Consider the following 21,047-nt stretch of genomic DNA (forward strand, 5'->3'; position numbering starts at 1 on the left):
CTGGCTTACAGTTTCAGAGATTTAGCCCATTATTGTCATGGCAGGAAGCATGGTGGTATGCAGGCAGACATGGTGCTGGAGAAGGATCTGAGAGCTCTATACTAGGATCCTCAGGCAACGTGAAGGAAAAGCAGTGCCGAGCCTGACATGATCATCTGAGACCTCAGAGTTTGCCAAAGAAAGCATACTTCCTCCAACATGACCATGCCTCCTAATGTTGCCACTCTCTAAACGCTTATGAGGGCCAGTCACTCAAACCACCACACTAATACACTAATTCATCACAACTTGGCGTTCTTTAAGCCATATTTCCTTCATGAGTTGAATCAACATTTGCATGATATATATATATATATATATATATATATATATATATATATATTCAGGATATACCATTTATCTTCATTATTTGGCCTAACTGTATTGGTTATAAAAATTGCTTGGGTCTTGAGTTTGATATTTATATGCTTGTGACTAATGGCCTATCTCTGAAACCTCCCCAAGAATTATGATAAGGACTTATTTTGTCTCAGCCTTGAATAAAAATAAACCCATTTGATTAATGAATTTTTCCAAGTAAATATAGAGAATTTAATTTCAACATATATGAAGTTTGTCATTTCTTTATTTTTATCATCTTTTCTTTCATTGTAATCAATCACCACTGATACATTTGTAAGAGAAATGTACTACTCAAAACCTCATTAAGCCTTCCATTTTACTTTTCTCTAACAAAAGCTTATCTTATTCTCCTCCTTTGTACATATCAGATGTTTATTACCTCTTTAATCTCCATTTTACAACATGCAATCATATATATACATGTGTATATATATATATATATATATATATATATATATATATATATATACAATTTTTATATACTTATTTACTTCACACCCCTACCTACACTCTGACGGCTATACTAATTTTATTTCTGGATGCCCAGCACCCAGAGTACTCAGTGGTTGCTGAGAGAGATCAATGAGATCCACCAGCAATTTTGAAGCATCTACAATTTGCAAAACACTGCTGGAACTCTTTGAATATTGAATCTGGCAAAAATAGATTAGGAATACTAGCCAGATGTTGTTTTTAAGGGTTCTGTTTTTAGGCTCTAAATTAAAAATTCATTTAGAAGTACAGGTCTAATTTGGGAACCAGAATGCAGTTGTAATTTGACAAGATAACGTATGTAAGTCTTCCAAGGGCTTATCCATCACCACTGCCTTCTGAAAGAGTTCAGTCTGTGTGGAAGAACAGTTTCTGAGCCTGTGTGACAGGCAGAAACACCCCAGACTTCTTGCTCTTCTAGCTTGCCTCACTACTTGACCAGTTACCACCACATGCTTCCATAGAAGCTGCCTTCTCATTTTCTTTCTGTGATGAATATGGGTGTCTACATTAATACTAATTAAACTAAAATATATTTATTTCCATTATGACTAACATACAAGTAGAAAATATTTAAGTTCTTTACTGAAGAGTGAGCATTAATGAATACAAAATTAACTAGTATGAAATTGAGGAAGTGTAATATGGTCCTGTGTAAGACCAAAGTATAAAAGTCCTTTATTACCAAACACTAGGGAATTAGATACACATTACTCTTTCAGGGAAAAATTAACCAAGCACTTATTCTGTAAAGCTGTGGGATATTCTAAAATAGAAGTTGTAAAACTTTAGCTTTGATTAATTTGGGCTGACATATAGTCATAACTACTACAAAGTAACCAAGAAAGAATTCAACTTTAGGTCTGTATTTCTTCCAATCTTATGGCACTTAATATACTGTTTGTACTTGGAGAAACAGGATATTTCTTATTACATATTTTATTATTTATTGTAACTCTTTACTATATGCTTGGCATTTCAAGGGTGTTAATATTCTTTTACTGAATGACAGATTGATTTACAGCTTATGGACCTTGTATATTACCATTAGTTCTAGGTACCAAATAGGATGTTCACAGGATCTTTAGTGCACATTCAGTATTGAAGCATTCTGTGGTTAGTTGTTAAAAAATAGATCTCTCATTTGTGTTGTAGATGTATATGCCTAGAGAGAATTGGGACACATGCATTTCACAAATTTGTTTGAGAAATGAATTATTGGTATATAATTTGTAAACCTATCTACAGCATCAACAGATGAATACACAGTTTAAAAAATTCTAGAAAGAAGCTATATAATGGGTGTTACTTCACTGATATTAAAATTCTCACAAATTAGGTACAGAGGCACATGTATGTAATCCTTGTACTTGTGAGGCTGAGGCTGGAGGATTGAGAATCTAAGGGTTACCTGGGTTATGTGGTTGATAAGAGAACTTGTATCAGAAAGACAGGAAATAGCTAATGTGTTAGTTCACATCTTTAACCCCAGAACTGAAGAGACAGAAGCACGTAAATCTCTGTGAGTTCAAGGCACTCCTGTTTACAAAGTGAGTTTCAGGCCAGGTTAGCCAGGGCTACATGGTAAGATCCTATCTTAAAAACAAAAAACAAAACAAAACAAAACAAAACAAAAGCAACAAGAAACAATAAAATGACTAAAGCATATATAAATAATTTTAAAAAAAAAAATCCAAAGAAATAACTCTCCTAAATCATTCTTAACCAGAACTTTCAGTATTATTGACAATTTGTGATTAGTAGGCTGACCCTCATCTTTAATGTAGTCTGTAACCAGAACTGTGAATCTCTGGAAATAAGGTATAAAATGACAGACTCTGCAGCTGCACTTCTACACTGAAGTAATTAGTTTCCTATTCGAAAGTAATTTTTTTTGGGGGGGGGGGCTGGGAAATGTAAAACATGATGATGTATATTAGGGTAAAATTTAATTAATAGCCAAGTTTCTTTATTCTGAGTGATGAGTTGCTTATACCCTTTGTGTGGAGTAGTTTCAACATAAAAATAAATCAAAGTGTGCTTTAGTTACATCCATCAGCAGTATAACCCATTTAAGTGTCAAAATTCTACACAGCTCTAACATCTATTTCTAGTTGTCTCAACAGTCCTATTTATTAGTCTGAAATAAGATATTAATTACCACATTATCTCACCAGGTACATGCTACATTTAACAATACAAATCTTTCCTCATATCCCCAAATATGCTCATAGTTTATTTCTAAATATTCATTTTCTATGTTGTTATTTTTATAAATCTGTAGAACCAACATCATCAAGGTATATGATAACAATTTTTAAGGTTAGTATTTGCTTCTTTAAAGGTAAACTTTTAACTATTTTATTTAAATGTTCTGTCCTAACTTTCTTAAACTAAAAGAAAATCACTTTTTGTATCTATGTTTAGAGAAAAATATGTTGCACAAAATGATAATGAGGGCATATTTATATATAATGGAAGAAAATGCTACAGTATTCAGTGTTCATTTCAAGGAAAAGGCACGATCCACGGCTTCTTCAGGGATGTTAAGTGATCCCTTTTCTTGTCTGAGTTCTCTCTTATACTCTATAGAACTTAATCATCTATTCTTTTGATAATTATACATATTTGATAATATACATGTTTCAACAATGATGTCTATGATAGTAATAATAACAATCTACTTACTGAAGGAGAGTTGAATTCTAGGTTATTCACACATATTTTCTGTAACTCTCAGGAAAACATTTTAAGAAAACAGGCCCAGTATGGTTAAATTATGTAACAAAGGTCATACTAAAGCAGATATCTGAATTAAGTGATTTCAATTTTTCAAATTTGTGTGCTATTAAAATCCAAAGTCATACTACAAATTATTAATGTCGTGCCTAAATGTAGAGCAATAATTCAGAGTTGGAATTTGAAAATCTGTATAAGACAAGTTTTAGGCAAAGTATGAATAACTACAGAAGTCAGGAACTCAGAAGTTATTTTATAGCAATGAGAGCTGTTATTTGGAGTTATTTTATACTTCTTTAATTGTCAGTATTTTTATAATTTCATATGCACATAAAGTGTTTGAGAGATATTTCCTCATTCATGTGTTCTTGTCTTCTTTTTGTTTTCTTCATTAATTATTTATTCACCTTACATCCCAATATCTATCTCTCCTCCTCCCAGGCTCCCCTCACACTTCCTCCCACATTCCCCCTACCTTTCTCCTCTGAGCCCCCACGGGGTATCAGCCCATGCTGGCACATCAAGTCACTGCAGGACTAGGGGCATCCTCTCCCACTGAGGCCAGACAAAGTGGCTCAGTTAGAGGAACAGGATCCACAGGTAGGCAACAGATTCAGGGACAGCCCCTGCATCAGTTGTTGGGGGACCTGCATGAAGAACAAGCTGCACATCTGTTTCTATTATGCAGGGATTGGTGGTGGTTAGGTCCAACCCATGCTCACTCTTTGGTTGGTAGTTCAGTCTCTGGAAGCAATCAAGGGTCCATGTTAGTTGAATTTTTTGGTCTTCCTGTGACATTCCTATCTTCTTTAGGTCCCTCAATCCTTCCCCCAACTCTTCCTCAAGACTCCCTAGCTCCATCTAATATTTGGATGGAGATTTTCCCATCTGTTCCATTAGCTGCTGGTTGGAGCCTCTCAGAGGATTAAGCTAAGATTCTTTTTGCAAGCATAACAGAGTATGATTAATAGTATCAGGGACTGGTTCTTGCCCATGGGATGGGTCTCAATATGGGGCAGTCATTAGTTGGCCATTTCCTCCATCTCTGGTCCATCTTTGTCCCTGCACCTTGTAGGCAGGGCACATTTTGGGTCTAAGTGTTTGTGGCTGGGTTTCTGTCATCCCTTTAGGAGTGGCCATTTCAGGCTTCACGTTCCCGATAGCCAGGAGTCTCAGCTAGACTCACCTCCATAGCCTCCCTCTCTGTGTCCCTCTATCCCTGTCCAAGGTCTCTGGCATGTCCTCGAGATGCCCTACCCCTAATCACAGCTCATTTCTGTTATCTGCCCTACTTTCCCTAGCCCCGGCTCTCCTGATACCCTGCCCCATTCCCACCCATAATCCCTTTTCCCATGCATTTCTCTATCTCCACCCACCTCCAATATCTAATTTATTTGTCCTTCCGAGAAAGATTCAAGCATTCACCCTTGGACCCTCCTTGTCAATTGGCTTCTTTGGGTTTGTGGATTGTAGCATGGTTACTCTGTACTTTATGTCTAATATCCACTTATAAGTGAATACATACCATGCATGTCCTTTTGAGTCTGGATTAGCTTACTATTAGAACTATTTTCTAGTTTTCCCCATTTGTTTGCAGAATTCATAATGTGTTTGTTTTAATAGATGAGTAGTATTCCATTGTGTAAATGAATCACATTTTCTTTAATCTGTTGTTCAGTTGATGGCATCTGGGTTTTTTTCCAGTTTCTGGCTATTATAAATATAGGTGCCGTGAACATAGTTGAGAAAGTAATCTTGTGGGATGGTGGAGCATTTTGGGAGTATATACCCAGGAATAGTATAGCTGGATCTTGAAGTAGAACTATTTCCAATTTTCTGAGAAACGCCCAAATTGATTTTTTAGAGTGGTTGTAAAAGTTTGCACTCCCACCTCCAATTTAGGAGTGTTCCCCTTACTCCACATCCATGCCAGCATGTGCTGTCCTTTGAGTATTTGATCTTAGCTATTCTGATGGGTATAAGGTAGAATCTCAGGGATGATTTGATTTGCATTTCCTTGATGACTAAGGACATTGAACATTTCTTAAAGTGTTTCTTGGCTATTAGATATGCCTGTGTTGAGAACTCTCTGTTTAGCTCTGTACCCCATTTTTAATCTGGGTTATTTGGGTTGTTGGTATCTAACAACAACAACTTCTTCTTCTTTCTCCTCCTCCTCCTCCTCCTCCTCCTCCTCCTTCTTTTTGTTTTTCGAGACAGGGTTTCTTTGTGCAGTTCTGGCTGTCCTGGAACTCGCTTTGTAGACCAGGGCCTCGAACTCAGAAATCTGCCTGCCCCTGTCTCCAAAGTGCTGGGATTAAAGGCGTGCACCACCACCATCCGGCTGGTATCTAACTTCTTAAGTTCTTTATATACTTTGGATATTAGTCCTCTGTCAGTTGTAAGATTGGGGAAGATCTTTTTTCCAATCTATAGTTTGTCCTATATTGTGTTCTTTGACTTATAGAAGCTATTCAGTTCCTTTGGGTCCCATTTATTGTTGATCTTAGTGCCTGAACTATGGGTGTTCTGTTCAGGAAGTTACTTCTTGTAACAATGAGTTTAGTTATTCCCCACATTCTGTTCTATTTGATTTAGTGTATCTGTTTTTACGTTGAGATATATGATCCACTTGAACTTAAGTTTTATGCAGAATAAATATGGATCTATTTTGCATTCTTCTACATTCAGATATCCAGTTAGATCAACACAATTTGTTGGAAATATTTTCCCCTTTCCATGATATGATTTTGGCTTCTTTGTCAAAAAATTAAGTGTATGTAGGTGTGTAGATTTATGTCTGGGTCTTTGATTTGATTCCATTGATCCACCTATGGCCATTTTCACTATGTTAATACTACAGATCCATGAGAATGGGAGATCCTTTCATCTTCTGATATCTTACTCAGTTTTCTTCTCCAGAGACTTGAAGTTACTGTCATATAGGTCTTTCACTTGCTTGGTTAGAGTTACTTCAAGATATTTTGTATTATTTGTGGCTATTGTGGAGGGCACTGCTTCCCTAACTTCTTTCTCAGCTCATTCATCATTTGTACAAAAGAGAGCTACTGATTTTTTGAGTTAATTTTGTATCTAGCCACTTTGCTGAAGTTGTTTATCAGCTTTAGGCATTCACTTGTAGAATTTTTGGAGTAACTTTATGTATATTATCATATTATTTGTGAATACCAGTACTTTGACTTCTTCCTTTTCAATTTGTTTCTCCTTGATCTCTTTTGTTGTCTTATTGCTCTAGGTAGAACTTTAAATACAAAATAGAAACAGAAGGAACGTAGCCAAACTTATGTATGAGGCCACAGTCATTCTGATACCTAAACAACATAAAGACTCAACATAGAATTCCCTTTCAATTTCCCTTACGAATGTTGATGTAAAAACACTCAGTAAAATTCTCACAAACCAAATACAACAACACATTACCACTATGATCAAGAGAGTTTTGAAATTATGAGCAAAATAAACATTTCATTCCTCAAGTTGCTCAAATGTGTATTTTGATTAAATTTATATAAAATAACTGACACAATAATCAACCATAATGTGGGATTATTATTTCTTATTGTTTATGTCTGTGCCAATTATTACATTTTTGCAGTTTATTTTGTCTTTATTTGATCTCATTATATCATATATGTTTATCATAGTAAAATATAAATTTAAAGCACCGGGAGTTGGAGAGATGGTTTAGTGATCATGTGGACTGGCTTCTTTTCCAGAGGATCCATTACCTCTTTCTGTCATCTTCTTGAACCAGGTCCACATGTATTTTATAGACATACATGCAAAGTATACATTAAGTATAAATTAAGTACATAAAATTGTAAAGTACTGTTTGTTCATTTGCTAAATTTAAAATAAAAATAGTCTATGCTTTCAGCAAGTAACAAAAGTTTTCAACAATAAAATAAAATTTAACTCCTAAAAGTCTCTTTAAATTTTTTCACAAATCAGGAAATACTTACAAGTCATTGACATTTTACAAAGCATTTCATAACATTTGGGATGGAGAGGCAGAAAGTGTAAGTAAAAGGTAGGATATTTGTCACTTTTAATATGATAGTTCATGATCATTAGAGGGAGAAATTTATTGGAAAAATAATTCTGAAATAAAGTTATATACAATGATACAATGTGCTATATGAACACAAAGGAATATCTGTTTTTTATCTGGGAAAGATAAGGCAGTACTTCCTAGGGGAGATTATAGCCACAGCGTGAATAGGACTTTCCACAAGAAAAGCAGGGTATGTGTGTATCTAGTCATACATGGATTTACTATAAACAGAGTCCTTTCAAGTACTGACTGACAGAGCAGCTTGACAGTGTTGTTGGTGACATGCATGATTTTTCTAAAATTATAGTTTCTTTTAAATAAAATTATGAACAAATTAAATGCAAATTTTCTTGAGTTTTATTTTAGTTGTAGTTAGAAAAAAATTGTAAAATTCTTTGTATTTGTATGCAAACAGAGATGGGTTATAAGTTCACATAATTGCAAATGAACTTATTAAATAAATTAATATCTGGTATTGCATTTGGAGGTCATATAAGATTCTCTTCTTTTTAGTACACCTGTTATTCCCGGCTCCTACAAAGTAGATACCATCAATGTTAGTCTGTTTCATTTAAACAAACTAAAATGCTACAAGTTTATAAAGTAATCACTGTACATTCTGTTTTCATTAATAGTCTATTCCAGAGAATTTAGACATGCTACAGATGTGTTCTGTTCCAGACTGCAGCATGAAAATGAATATCTCAGTAAAGTCATCTACAATATTTTTGTTTTCAGTGCCTTAGAAATGTTTATTTTTATATCATTTTTAATGTGCCACTCATTTGTAATATATGTGTGTGTGTTAAATTATTTTATTACTAAAAATGCTAGCAATAATCTGAGTCTTAGTAAGCTGCAATGTCTGTGTGGGAGATGTTTGGCCTCTGGTGATGGATGCTGAGTGATTATGAGCACATGGTGGAGGCTAAAGTTTGTGTGGCTCTGCTAGTTTCTTAAGTAAGGCAACTGAAATCTGTTACACTGATCAACTCGTGTTAAGATTTCTTGTCAGAAATGGTAGCACTTACCCATAATCTCAGCATGTGAGAGGCTGAGGCATGAGGAGTTTGAGACACTCTGGGCTAGGGAGTCAGTATATGTCTCCAACAAACAAAACAAGAAAACATGAAACAAAATATCATCATCAGAATAGATATCTCTGTAGAATGCAGTCTGTTGCTACCATGTTGCCCAGAGTAAAACTCTAGAAATCGTAACACGGGTATTAACTGCTGATGCACTGATCTAAATTATTAGTTTTTATTTCAGTGATGTTTATAAGCTTTCATCAAAGCAGATTCTGACCCAGGCATGATGGCATATGCCTTTAATCCCAGCACTTTTGGTAGGCAGAGGCAGGTAGATCTCTGTGAATTTGAAGCCAGCTTGGTCTACATCGAAATTTCTAGGACAAACAGTTTGAGACTTTGTCAAAAAAAAATCCATAAACATAAAGTAGATTCCATCTCAAGAAACGACATCTTTTTCTTATCGTTTAGAATGAAATCCTCATTTCTACAGATTTTGTCTCACTGACTACATTAGGCAAGTCTGGTGGATGCATTTTTACAATTGAGGTGTCTTCTTCCTTTTTGATTCTTAATTAAAAATATGTAATATGATTATTCTCATATCTGCTCATTTTTCCATCTGTCTCTTTAGTTTTTTTTAGGTAGCATATTTTATTGGGATATATTCATTGTACATAGTACTGGTTTTAATAAGTATATTTTTATACACTTATATCTTGAGAATTATATTCTTACCCTAGTTTACTTTTTGTTGCTGTGATAAAACACTGATCAAAACTGACTTAGGTAGGAAAGTCTCAGTCTATAATGGAGTGATATTAGAACAGGAACCCAAATAGGAACAGAGGGGCAGAATCTGAAGCAAGACTGTGGAAGAACACTTCTTATTTGTTTGCTTCCCATGGATTGCTCAGCTTACTTTTTATATAACCCAGGACTGCCTGTCCAGTGGTGGCACCCTGCTAAGTAGACAGGGTCTTTCCACATCAATCATCAATCAAAAAAATGCACAGGGACCCCAATGGAAGTGTTAGGGGGAGGACTGAAGGAGCTGAAGGAGCCTTATCTGGCATCAATGGGAGGGGAGCCCTTGGTCCTGTGAAGGCTTGATGATCTAGTGTAGCAGAAGGCTAGGGTAGTGAGGCAGGAGTGGGTAGGTGGTGGGGGGAGCACCCTCATAGAAGCAGGGTAATGAGGGATGGCATAGGGGATTTGCAGAGGAAAAACAAGGAAATGGGGATAACATTTGAGATGTAAATAAATAAAACATCCAATTAAAAAAGCAAATACCCCACTTGGCTGCAGGCCAGTTTAATTGAAGCATTTTCTCAGTTGAAGTTTCTTTTTCCTGGACAACTCTAGCTCATGTTAAGTTGACAAAAAACAGAACAAGCCCTATACACCTCCCCTCTTATTTCTCCCCACTACTATCTCCAGTTAGTTTCCTATGTTCTACTCAACAGTTGAATAGACCATTTCTTTTCTTTTTTTTATTAGTTATTTTCTTTATTTGCATTTAAAATGTAATCCCCTTTCCTAGTTTCCCCTCTGAAAATCTTTATCCCCTCCCCCTCCTCCTTCTCTCCAACCCACCTACTCCCATTCCTGGCTCTGGCATTCCCCTATACTGGGGCATAGAACCTTCACAGGACCTAGGGCCTCTCCTCCCATTGATGACTGACTAGGCCATCCTCTGCTACATATGCAGCTAGAGCCACAAGTCCCACCATGTATTTTCTTTGATTGGTGGTTTAGTCCCAAGGAGCTCTGGGGGTACTGATTAGTTCATATTCAGCTCCTTGGGTACTTTCTCTAGCTCCTTCATTGTGGACCCTGTGCTCATGCCAATGGATGACTGTGAGCATCCACTTCTGTATTCATCAGGCACTGGCAGAGCCTCTCAAGAGACAGCTATATCAGGCTCCTGTCAGCAAGCTCGTGTTGGCATCTGCCATAGTGTCTGGGTTTGTTGGTTGTTTATGGGATGGATCCCCAAGTGGGGCTGTCTCTGGATGGTCATTTCTTCAGTCTCTACTCTGAACTTTGTCTCTGTAACTCCTTCCATGGGTATTTTGTTTCCCCTTCTAAAAAGGATTCTAAGCTTCTGGGCAAATATCCACTTATCAGTGAGTGCATATCATATGTGTTCTTTTGTGATTGGGTTACCTCATTCAGGATGATATCCTCCAGATTCATCCATTTGTCTAAGAATTTCATAAATTCATTGTTTTTAATAGCTGAGTAGTACTCCATTGTGTAAATATACCACATTTTTTGTATCTATTCTTCTTTTGAGGGACATCTGGGTTCTTTCCAGCTTCTGGCTATTATAAATAAGGCTGCTATGAGCATAGTGGAGCATGTGGAGCATCTTCTGGGTATATGCCCAGGAGTGGTATTGCTGGTTCTTCCGGTAGAACTATGTCCAATTTTCTGATTTCCAGAGTAGTTGTACCACCTTGCAATCCCACCAGCAATCGAGGAGTGTTCCTCTTTCACCACACCCTCGCCAGCATCTGCTGTAACCTGAGTTTTTGATCTTAGCCATCTGACTGTTGTGATGTAGAATCTCAGAGTTGTTTTGATTTGCATTTTCCTGATGATTAAGAATGTTGAACTTTTTTTTTTCAGGTGCTTCTCAGCCATTCAGTATTCCTCAGTTGAGAAATCTTTGTTTAGCTTTTAACCCCATTTTTTCATAGGGTTGTTTGCTTTTCTGGAGTCCAACTTCTTGAGTTCTTTATTTATATTGGATATTAGCCCCCTATATTATTTAGGTTTGGTAAAGATCCTTTCTCAATCTGTTAGTGGCCTTTTTGTCTTATTGACAGTGTCTTTTGCCTTACAGAAGCTTTGCAGTTTTATGAGGTCCCATTTGTTGATTCTTGATCTTACAGCACAAGCCATTGCTGTTCTGTTCAGGAATCTTTCCCCTGTGTCCATGTGTTCGAGGCTCTTCCCCACGTTCTCCTCTATAAGTTTCAGTGACTCTGGTTTTATGTGAAGGTCCTTGATCCACATAGACCTGAGCTTTTTACAAGGAGATAAGGATGGGTCGATTTGCCTTCTTCTATATGCTAACTGCTAGTTGAGTCAGCACCATTTGTTGAAGATGCTGTCTTCTTCCACTGGATGGTTTTAGCTCCTTTGTCAAAGATCAAGTGACCATAGGTGTGTGGGTTCATTTCTGGGTCATCAATTCTATTCCATTGATGGAACAGACCATTTTTTTAATGTTTAGATGTTCCACAATTTCCTATTGAATGCTGGATACCTACTGTAAAACATCAGAAAATTAGATAAACATTATTTACATTTCATTAGGTTCTTTGTGTAAATACTCATTTCAAGTTGGTGAAGACTTCAGCTGCCTTCAGCTTTTATTTCTTTCAGTTTATCACTGGTTTCAGATTCTTTTAGTGTTACCTTATGGAGACAAAAAATGTTGGCTGGGGAAATAAGAGCATTTTTCCTCTGTTTTATTCCACTATTTTTTCTTAGGTAATTGTGACACATAAAAGCTTTTTGTTTTAAAGATTTATTTGTATCACTTTAGTTATGTGTCCATATGTATCTGTATGTGGCTTTGCTCATATCCTGTAGTTGTCTGAGGAGGCCAGAGCCATTGGATCCCACCTAGGGTAGGTGGTAGTTAGCTACCCCTGTGGATGCTTGGATCCAAACTCTGGTCCTCTGTAAGAGCAATACATGCTCTATACTTCTGAGCAATGTCTCTATCCCCATACAAAGGCTGATATCCGTGTTTCTGCCCATACTATGAAAGCAGATTACCATTGCTTATTATATTCAGTGTGTGCTATCTTGGTTGAGAGAGTAGGACTACTTTCTCCCTGTACTCATGTACTCTCAGTTAGATGGGTCTATTTACCCTTCTTTTGGGAGGAAGTTCTCATGATCTTATGTACTTTTCCTTTAGTACAAAAATGCTTGGTGAGTTTTAATTAATCAAAGAATTCTTTTTTCTATCCTAGGCAAAAAAATATAAGCTAGAATCCTTGGCTCATGTCTATTTTTGTCTTTTCTACTTGTGTTGAAGAATTTTCTTTTATTATTTCCTTCCTAAAATGGCTCTCAGTTTTCCACTAAGTTGGTAAGGTTTTTGTTTTTTCCCCCATAGTGCAATATGGCCTTTTTTCCCTAAGAGATGCTGACAACGGTAGAATTTTATAAAATTTCTATAATATAGAGCCACTGTTCTTGTGCAGGCATATAGCACAAAGGACCTTTTTCTGAACTAGTGTCCTGGTCCTAAACTTTCTCCAAAATATCTGATAGACATTAAGGTAGCATATTTAAGCAGGTATGGATTGCTAGTGTGTCTGTGACTCCTACTGATTATATGTTCTGACAGTTCTTGAGTTCTTGTAACTGATCTTTAATTTTTTTTAAAAAAGTATTCTTTTTCTCATTTGTATAGGATTTAGTATTTTTTCTTTGTAGGTCTTGTAATATAAAATTCATCTCTTACAGCCCATTTTTAATTATCAAGTACTTATTTTTATTTAATCAAAATTTTTGCTTGACTTGCGGTCCCAGTTCTGTGGTAGAGTTGAGAATACTATGGTTTTGTGTTTTGCTCTGATTTTTCTTGTTGCCAGTAATGGACAATTCATTTTTCTGTATATTGAGTAGAATTAACTTCTGATTCTCTAAGCTCTTAGATTATTTTTGTAATGGAACATGTAGACCCTGTAGTGATATTTATAGAAGAATTGCTTAATTCACACTAAAGAAAAATATTTATTTATTTATTTATTTATATTATTATTTTCTTTATTTACATTTCAAATGCTATCCCTAAAGTTCCCTATACTCCCCCCTGCCCCTGCTCCCCTACTCACCCACACCCACTACTTGGCCCTGGCCTTCCCCTGTGCTGGGTCATATAAAGTTTACAAGACCAAGGGGCCTCTCTTCCCAATGATGGCCGACCAGGCCATCTTCTGCTACATATGCAGCTAGAGACTCGAGCTCAGGGGGTACTGGTTAGTTCATATTGTTGTTGCACCTACAGGGTTGCAGCCCCCTATAACTCCTTGGTTACTTTCTCTAGCTCCTCCATTGGGGGTCCTGTGTTCCATTCAATAGCTGACTGTGAGCATCCACTTCTGTGTTTGCCAGGCACTGGCACAGCCTCACAAGTGGCCGCTATATCAGGGTCCCTTCAGCAGAATTTTGCTGGCATGTGCATTAGTATCTGGGTTTGGTGGCTGATGATGGGATGGATTCCCGGATGGGGTAGTCTCTGGATAGTCCATCCTTTCATCTTAGCTCTAAATTTTGTCTCTGTACCTACATCCTTTCATGGGTATTTTGTTCCTTATTCTAAGGAGGAATGAAGTATCCACACGATGGTCATCCTTCTTGGTTTTCTTTTGTTTTGCAAAATGTATCTTGGGTATTCTAAGTTTCTGGGCTAATATTCGCTTATCAGTGAGTGCATATCTAGGGACTTCTTTTGTGATTGGGTTACCTCACTAAGGATGATATCCTCCAGATACATCCATTTGCCCAAGAATTTCATAAATTCCTTGTTTTTAATAGCTGAGTAGTACTCCATTGTGTAAATGTACCACAGTTTCTGTATCCATTCCTCTATTGAGGGACATCTGGGTTCTTTCCAGCTTCTGGCTATTATAAATAAGGCTTCTATGAACATAGTGGAGCATGTGTCCTTATTACCAGTTGGAAGATCTTCTGAGTATATGCCCGGAAGAGATATTGTTGGGTCCTCCGGTAGTACTATGTCCAATTTTCTGAGGAACCGCCAGATTGATTTCCAGAGTGGTTGTACAAGCTTGCAATCCCACCAGCAATGGAGGAGTGTTCCTATTTCTCCACAACCTCGCCAGCATCTGCTGTCACCTGAATTTTGAATCTTAGCCATTCTGACTGGTGTTCGATGGAATCTCAGGGTTGTTTTGATTTGCATTTCCCTGATGACTAAGGATGTTGAACATTTTTTCAGGTGTTTCTCAGCCATTCGGTATTTCTCAGTTGAGAATTCTTTGTTTAGCTCTGTACCCCATTTTTTAATGGGGTTATTTGAATAAGAAAAATATTTATGATGGATTACAATAATAGTTATTAATGAGTTCGCCTCCTCCTACTTTGTAGATTCTTCCCTTTCCTACCCTTTATCCTTCCTTAACCCCTTGGTTTCACCCTCTGTTATTGGATAGGAGAGAAAAATGGATAGAGAGGAAGAAGGATGAGAAAGAGATTCCTGGATAAAGTCAGGAATTTGAAAGGGGCTACATTATCATTAAACTACTTCCTGCTGATTAGGGAGTTCCTTGGGGCAAGTTTGAATTTTGCTGTCAAGATATCTATTTTTTTTTCTTCTTGTTTCTTCTTTGCACATGACTACTTAACAAGCCATGACCAACAGCAACCGTCACCAACCAACCAACCAACCAACATCCACCCCTGCTTCTCAGGCCTTAGCATTTATATATATTTCTGAAACATCCCTAGAATTCCAATCATCACACAATCACAGTGACTATCTACACATGGCAAAATCATGCCCTGCTAGAGCACGAGGAAAATCACAGTCAGCTGCTTTGGACAGTCTGAAGTAGCCCCAAATTCCACACATTGAATTAAAACAGAAACATTCTAAAATATTTCTATGTCTTTCTTTTAAGAAACCAAAACTCCAAAATTGTCACTACAATTCAGTCTCCTGAACATAGCTTAGATTTCAGTAGCAATGCTAGATAGCTTTAAATCTAAATATAGAACAACCTTGTTAAGATTAACTATTCTATTTCTCATTACTAGAGGTCCCAATGTTAGTGTATGAGAGAGCTAAGAATTCAAATGAACTTCAAATTATATCATATTATTAGATTTCTATTGCAAAATACACTTAGATAATCTGTTTAATACTAGTACTTTTTTGTTTATTTGTTTGTTTAAATAGGCAACGATATAGGAAATGAGGATGCCATTGGAGGCAATGTGAACAAATATGTAGTGCTTCCAAATGGATACTGTGGACAGCCCAAGAAAGGACATCTTACCTTTGATGCTTGCTTTGAAAGTGGTAAGTGTAGTAAAAAGCCTTGTTTTGAGTTTGTCTAAGAAGGCTGTTTTCTCATAATCTAATTCTGTCTGACCAATCATTGTGATTCAGTCCATTTAGTTTTTCACTATAATGGAACATGTTTTTTGGAGGAAAGTTAGTTATGAATGAATTAGCATTAAATTGGAAACATTGGTTTTTCGCTACTCTATTTTATTACATTTATAATAGTGGTGTTGCTATTTAGGAATAAAACTGGCATTATTTGGCAATGTTTTACATTTTAATTCTTTGAATGTCTACTTTATACTCCATGAGTTTGAGACAGTCATAGAACTTGGTCTTTTGGAAATAGGTTTCTCTCTCTCTCTCTCTCTCTCTCTCTCTCTCTCTATATATATATATATATATATATATATATATATATATATATATATATATATATATATATAAACAGTGAATAATTGATGATAGTATAAGATATGTCTATATCTATTACCAAGTATGATTTCACATAAACAAAAGTAAAAAGTAATCATTACAATTAGGAAACATTTGGACAAAACAAAAAACAGAACTAACAATTTCTCATATTTCAAAGATGTGTGAATTAGGCTGGAAATACTGGATTTTCACTGCTCTATATGATTAAATATGTAATAATGATATTGCTGTTTTGGAATAAAACTGGTGCTAATTGGCAATGTTATATGTTTTTCTTTGAATGTCTCCTCTGATTGGGTCATCAAGTTTTGATTGCATATTCCCATTTTATAGGAGTTGGCTCTTTATAGCTTTCAATGTTTTCAACTTCAATGTCTTTAGTGTCTTCTGGATAATGCATAATTAGTAACTAAGAATATTATGAAATATTAACAAAAATGAAAACAATTGTATTTACAAGTTAATTCTTGTTAATTTCTTTTAGGTGAATATATGTTTCTGTTTTTGCTTGTTTATCTGTCTCTCTTAAAGGATAGCCCATTGTCAATTACATGACAGTTCTTTGTACCTTGAAGATTTTTAATAGTAAATAAATGGAAATTTGTTTATGATGTATTTTTTTTATTTTAATTCCACACTATCTTTGTTTGATATGGCTGATGTACAAGACATTGTAAAAAGAATGGATTATGTGAACAGAAGTCATTGTTTCTTGATTTTGCTGGACAGAAACTGAGGTAAGGCTGTCACAGTGTTGTTTTCTACATACATTGTGTGGAGTCAAGTGTTCAATGATTATCCCCTAGCTTCTGGTGATTTGTTATTAAATTTTGTATTTGTTGACTTGTAGAAACACCCCAATTTTGAATTTTATCTTAATATGGTTTGGTATTTTCTATGTTTGTATATCCTCATTTTCCACTTTTTATGAAAATGTCAATCATTGTATTATGTGTACTTAAATAATTTCAAACTTGAGTACATGTCTCCCAGTAAAGTTATATTGTAAGACACTTGGGATAAAGGTTTCAATATGAAAATAAATTTTGAGAGGACACAACACACACAATGCTTTTCTTTTTGTTAAACTTGAATAATGTCCATAATTAGGAACAGTATTTTCTATATTTCTCAGGCTTGTAATTGTGCCTTTTCCTGGTTTCTACTTGATTGCCAAAATGTTACTTTTATTACTTTTACTTTAGTAAAGGACCCAATGGCCCTTTACAGTAAAGCCAATATTGTGAAAGTGGAAAATTTTCTTATTTTACCAATTGAGTGTTTTGATTTAGTTACAACCTGATAAAATACATATTTATTTTAAAGAGTGTCTTTTCCTTGGGAATAATCCAGATTTTTATACCTTGCCAGAAGGCTCAGTGTAGGAAATTTTCCAACACGACAACATAATTACTGAATTATTAATACCTGTTTTATAACATGCAGACAATTGGTTGTATCAATTGCATCTGTTGTAATATCCAGAAACAGAAACAGCCTCTCACACATTTAATCTGAGTCACTTGTTTCAATTTGGTTATTACATACGTTTAACTGTCATGGGAGAAACAGCAAACAGAGCCCTTTATTTGAATGTATACATAAAATACATGGAATGAGGTCTTAGAAATCTTATGTAAATTTACAAAAATGTATTTATTGATTTTCTGGGGTCCAGTTCTATGATGTAGATAAACCCCTTGGTCCTGTGAAGGCTTTATGCCCCAGTGTAGGGGAATGCCAGGGCCAGGAAGAGGGAATAGGTGGGTTAGTGATCAGAGGGAGGGGGAGAAAATAGGGGGTTTTCAGAGGGGAAAACAGCAAAGGAGATAACATTTGGAATGTAAATAAAGAGAATATCTAGTAAAAATTAATAAATAAAAATAAAGCATAAAATAATTCTTCCTAATGGACTCTCTTATATGTGAACAGCATTGCAACAACATATTCCACGAGAGTATAATTTGTAACATCTTTTCCATTAGACTGAGAGATATTGTTAACCATTTATTGGTGAACACAATCCAGCAGCCATTTAAAATAATTTGTTTGGCATATAGAGATTTTATATGATGTAGTTTAATTCAAGGATGTATTTAGGCTGTTTAAAACAGCATATAAGATTGGTTTTTCTTCTGGTCAGATCTTGTATTATACTTAGTTATGCTATAAACTCACTTCCAGGTATGTACAACCTTTTGACATTATGCTCCAACATTGCCATCTATGAAGTTCATTGTGTTCCACAATGTTCACACACACACACACACACACACACACACACACACACACACACGGTTGATACATTCAAACTAACATACATATTCCTTCACAGAAATACCCCTTTTATTAGAGCATTTAAATTCTATTTATTCACCAAAGTTCAAGTATATAAATTTTTTTTTCTTAGTGGTATACAATTCAGTGTAGAGTAACTTGTCTTTACAGTAGTATAGAGGTTCTTCTTTTCCCACAAAAGATATATGCTCTTCAGTGACCAAATGTTTTGTTATTTAAAAAGAGAACCTCTTCAGATGCATTTTGAACAGTTTGGTGGGGTTATATTGCAATATTTGTTGTTATTATATTGAACAAGAGGCTAGAGGTACACATGTATATGAGACAATGACCCAGTGAAGGTGGAGACAGAAATTTCATCAATGCAGATATAAGCCAAGGGATTATAAGGATTCATGACAACTATATTGCAGGCAGAATGAATTTATTACAGGAGACCAGAAAATTCATTATCTAGCTATATTTTTCAAAAGGTCCCAGAGGAGTTTTCTTTTACAACAGCAATAAAAATATACCAGTAGAATGGACATTAGTATCATTGAGAAATTCATGGATGTCTGTCTTCTGTCGACTAAAACTGGCAATAGAAGTTCTACATGAAATTTATTTCTCGTTTCCAAGTCTCAAAAGACAAAACAGGATTCCTTATGAATAGTTCTAAGTTTTGATAGTTCTTAACCCCTCTACTCCTAATTGTGGTGTCTGATTCTGATTACTCTCCAAGGAACCATCATAGGAGAGGGTTAGAATAGACTCCGGTATCTTAGCCTTAAATCTTTAGTTCTTATCAATAATCTCTTATCACGTTATAATTTTCTCCTAGTCTTATACCTTCAGAATATATTTACTGTTGTATGTCTCCTTTGCTTTTAATGTTACAAATTGGTTAGATCTTACAGACTAGGTAAAAGTTAAAAAAAATTGAGTATTTTAAGCTGTTTCCTTATGTAGAAGGGTCTTGCCTCACCTATTCCAAAAACTGACTCAAATTAATGATGTGGAAGTATCTCAGGTCCAATTTCTGAATAACACACTACCCAATAAACTAGTGACATATTGGACTTGAGACATGTCTCTTCAGTTAAAAGTGCTGGTTGCTTTTCTAGAGGACCAGGATTCAATTCACAGTACCCGTATGGTGGCTCACAAACACTTTTAAATCTATTTCTTAAGGATCTCATGTTCTCTTCTGCCATCCTTGAGAACCAAGTACTTATGTGGTGCACAGACCTATGTGCAGGTAAAACACCCATACACATTAAATAACATAATAAACATTTAAAAAGAAAATAGTGTTCTAAAATCATAATTTTATTTTATCATTGAGTTTGATGAGTCTAGTGTTCAGACGGAACATAATAGAAAATAAGTTGTCTTTGTTTCGCCGTGTTTAGGATCTCGGAACAGAAAACATTTATCTATTGAAATTAAAAGGTTGAGATCTAGGGATATTAGAAGACATAACCTCTCAGATATCTATCATTTGATATTAAATATCAGTATTAGAGCACTGTGTTTGTAGCTTATCCCTATGGCTTTAATTCTTCACAAAATGTTGAGTTGGTGTAATTGGACTGTGTATACAACACCATTGGAATTCAAATGTGTGTGTTACAGTGAGCTTGGTTTAAACAACATTTCTTTCTGTGAGTTATCTTGGAAATCAAATATGCAAATAAATAATTGCAAGCTCATGACAACTGCCTGATATGTATTAATATTAAACAAGATATGAGCAAAGATAATTCTCAGACTTCTGAACAACAGACATATGGGAGAACACATGATTATACTATTAGTTCATTATCAGTGTTTAGACTGTAACAATAAAATACTACAGATTTTGTGTATTAAATAATAAACATTTTTCCTTACAGATCTGGATGTTAGAAAATCTAAGATTGAGGTCCCTGGCAGATTCAGTGTCTGCTAGTGGTCTCCATTTTAAATCTTCAGGGTGGTTTCAACATACCCTTATAATGTAAGAAAAGGGTAAGAGGGCTTAAATATGAGCACCAATTTTTTCATACGTGCTTCACATTTATAGCCCAATAGTTCTTCAAAGACACTGTGCCCTAAGCCTGTCATTTTTCAGTATATGACCTTTTGTTGGAGAAATACACAGATATTAAATAAATAATATAGACACTAAGGTAGAAGAGGATGGTATTTGGGGCAGTATACACTATTATGAGCATATTGAATGGTGCACTTGACCTTTCTATGTAATGTTTTTTTAGGCTAAGGAAATATAGTACTCTCTCTTGATATTCAGAACTATTAGACTTAAAGAAAATTTTTGAGTACTAGTTAATAATTTCCACATAGCTTTATATGAAAGGATATCATTACATTTGAAACATTGTGACCTGGATTTCAGTCCTAGCTTAAATACTTTATCTTAGGAATTACTTGATATATTTATTTTAAAATGGAGATGATTCTTTGCAAAGACTTAAAATATGACTAGGTATACTTACCATTTAAAAGTATCTAGATATTTAGTGTTTTC

The 21,047-nt window shown here is 35.4% G+C and overlaps 1 protein-coding gene across 3 annotated transcripts in view; it reads left to right on the plus strand.

The window, feature by feature from the left end:
• The window catches only part of Agbl4 (ATP/GTP binding protein like 4), a 1,180,502-nt gene that overhangs the window by 58,774 nt on the left and 1,100,681 nt on the right, over positions 1–21,047 (plus strand). For all 3 annotated transcript variants that reach the window (XM_021199658.2, XM_021199659.1, XM_021199657.1), the window contains exon 2: positions 15,692–15,814. In XM_021199658.2, coding sequence (XP_021055317.1) covers positions 15,692–15,814 — 123 coding nt within the window. The remainder of the gene's footprint in view (positions 1–15,691; positions 15,815–21,047) is intronic.

The sequence above is a fragment of the Mus pahari genome, chromosome 6 (assembly GCF_900095145.1).
Source record: "Mus pahari chromosome 6, PAHARI_EIJ_v1.1, whole genome shotgun sequence".
Lineage (NCBI taxonomy): Eukaryota > Metazoa > Chordata > Mammalia > Rodentia > Muridae > Mus > Mus pahari.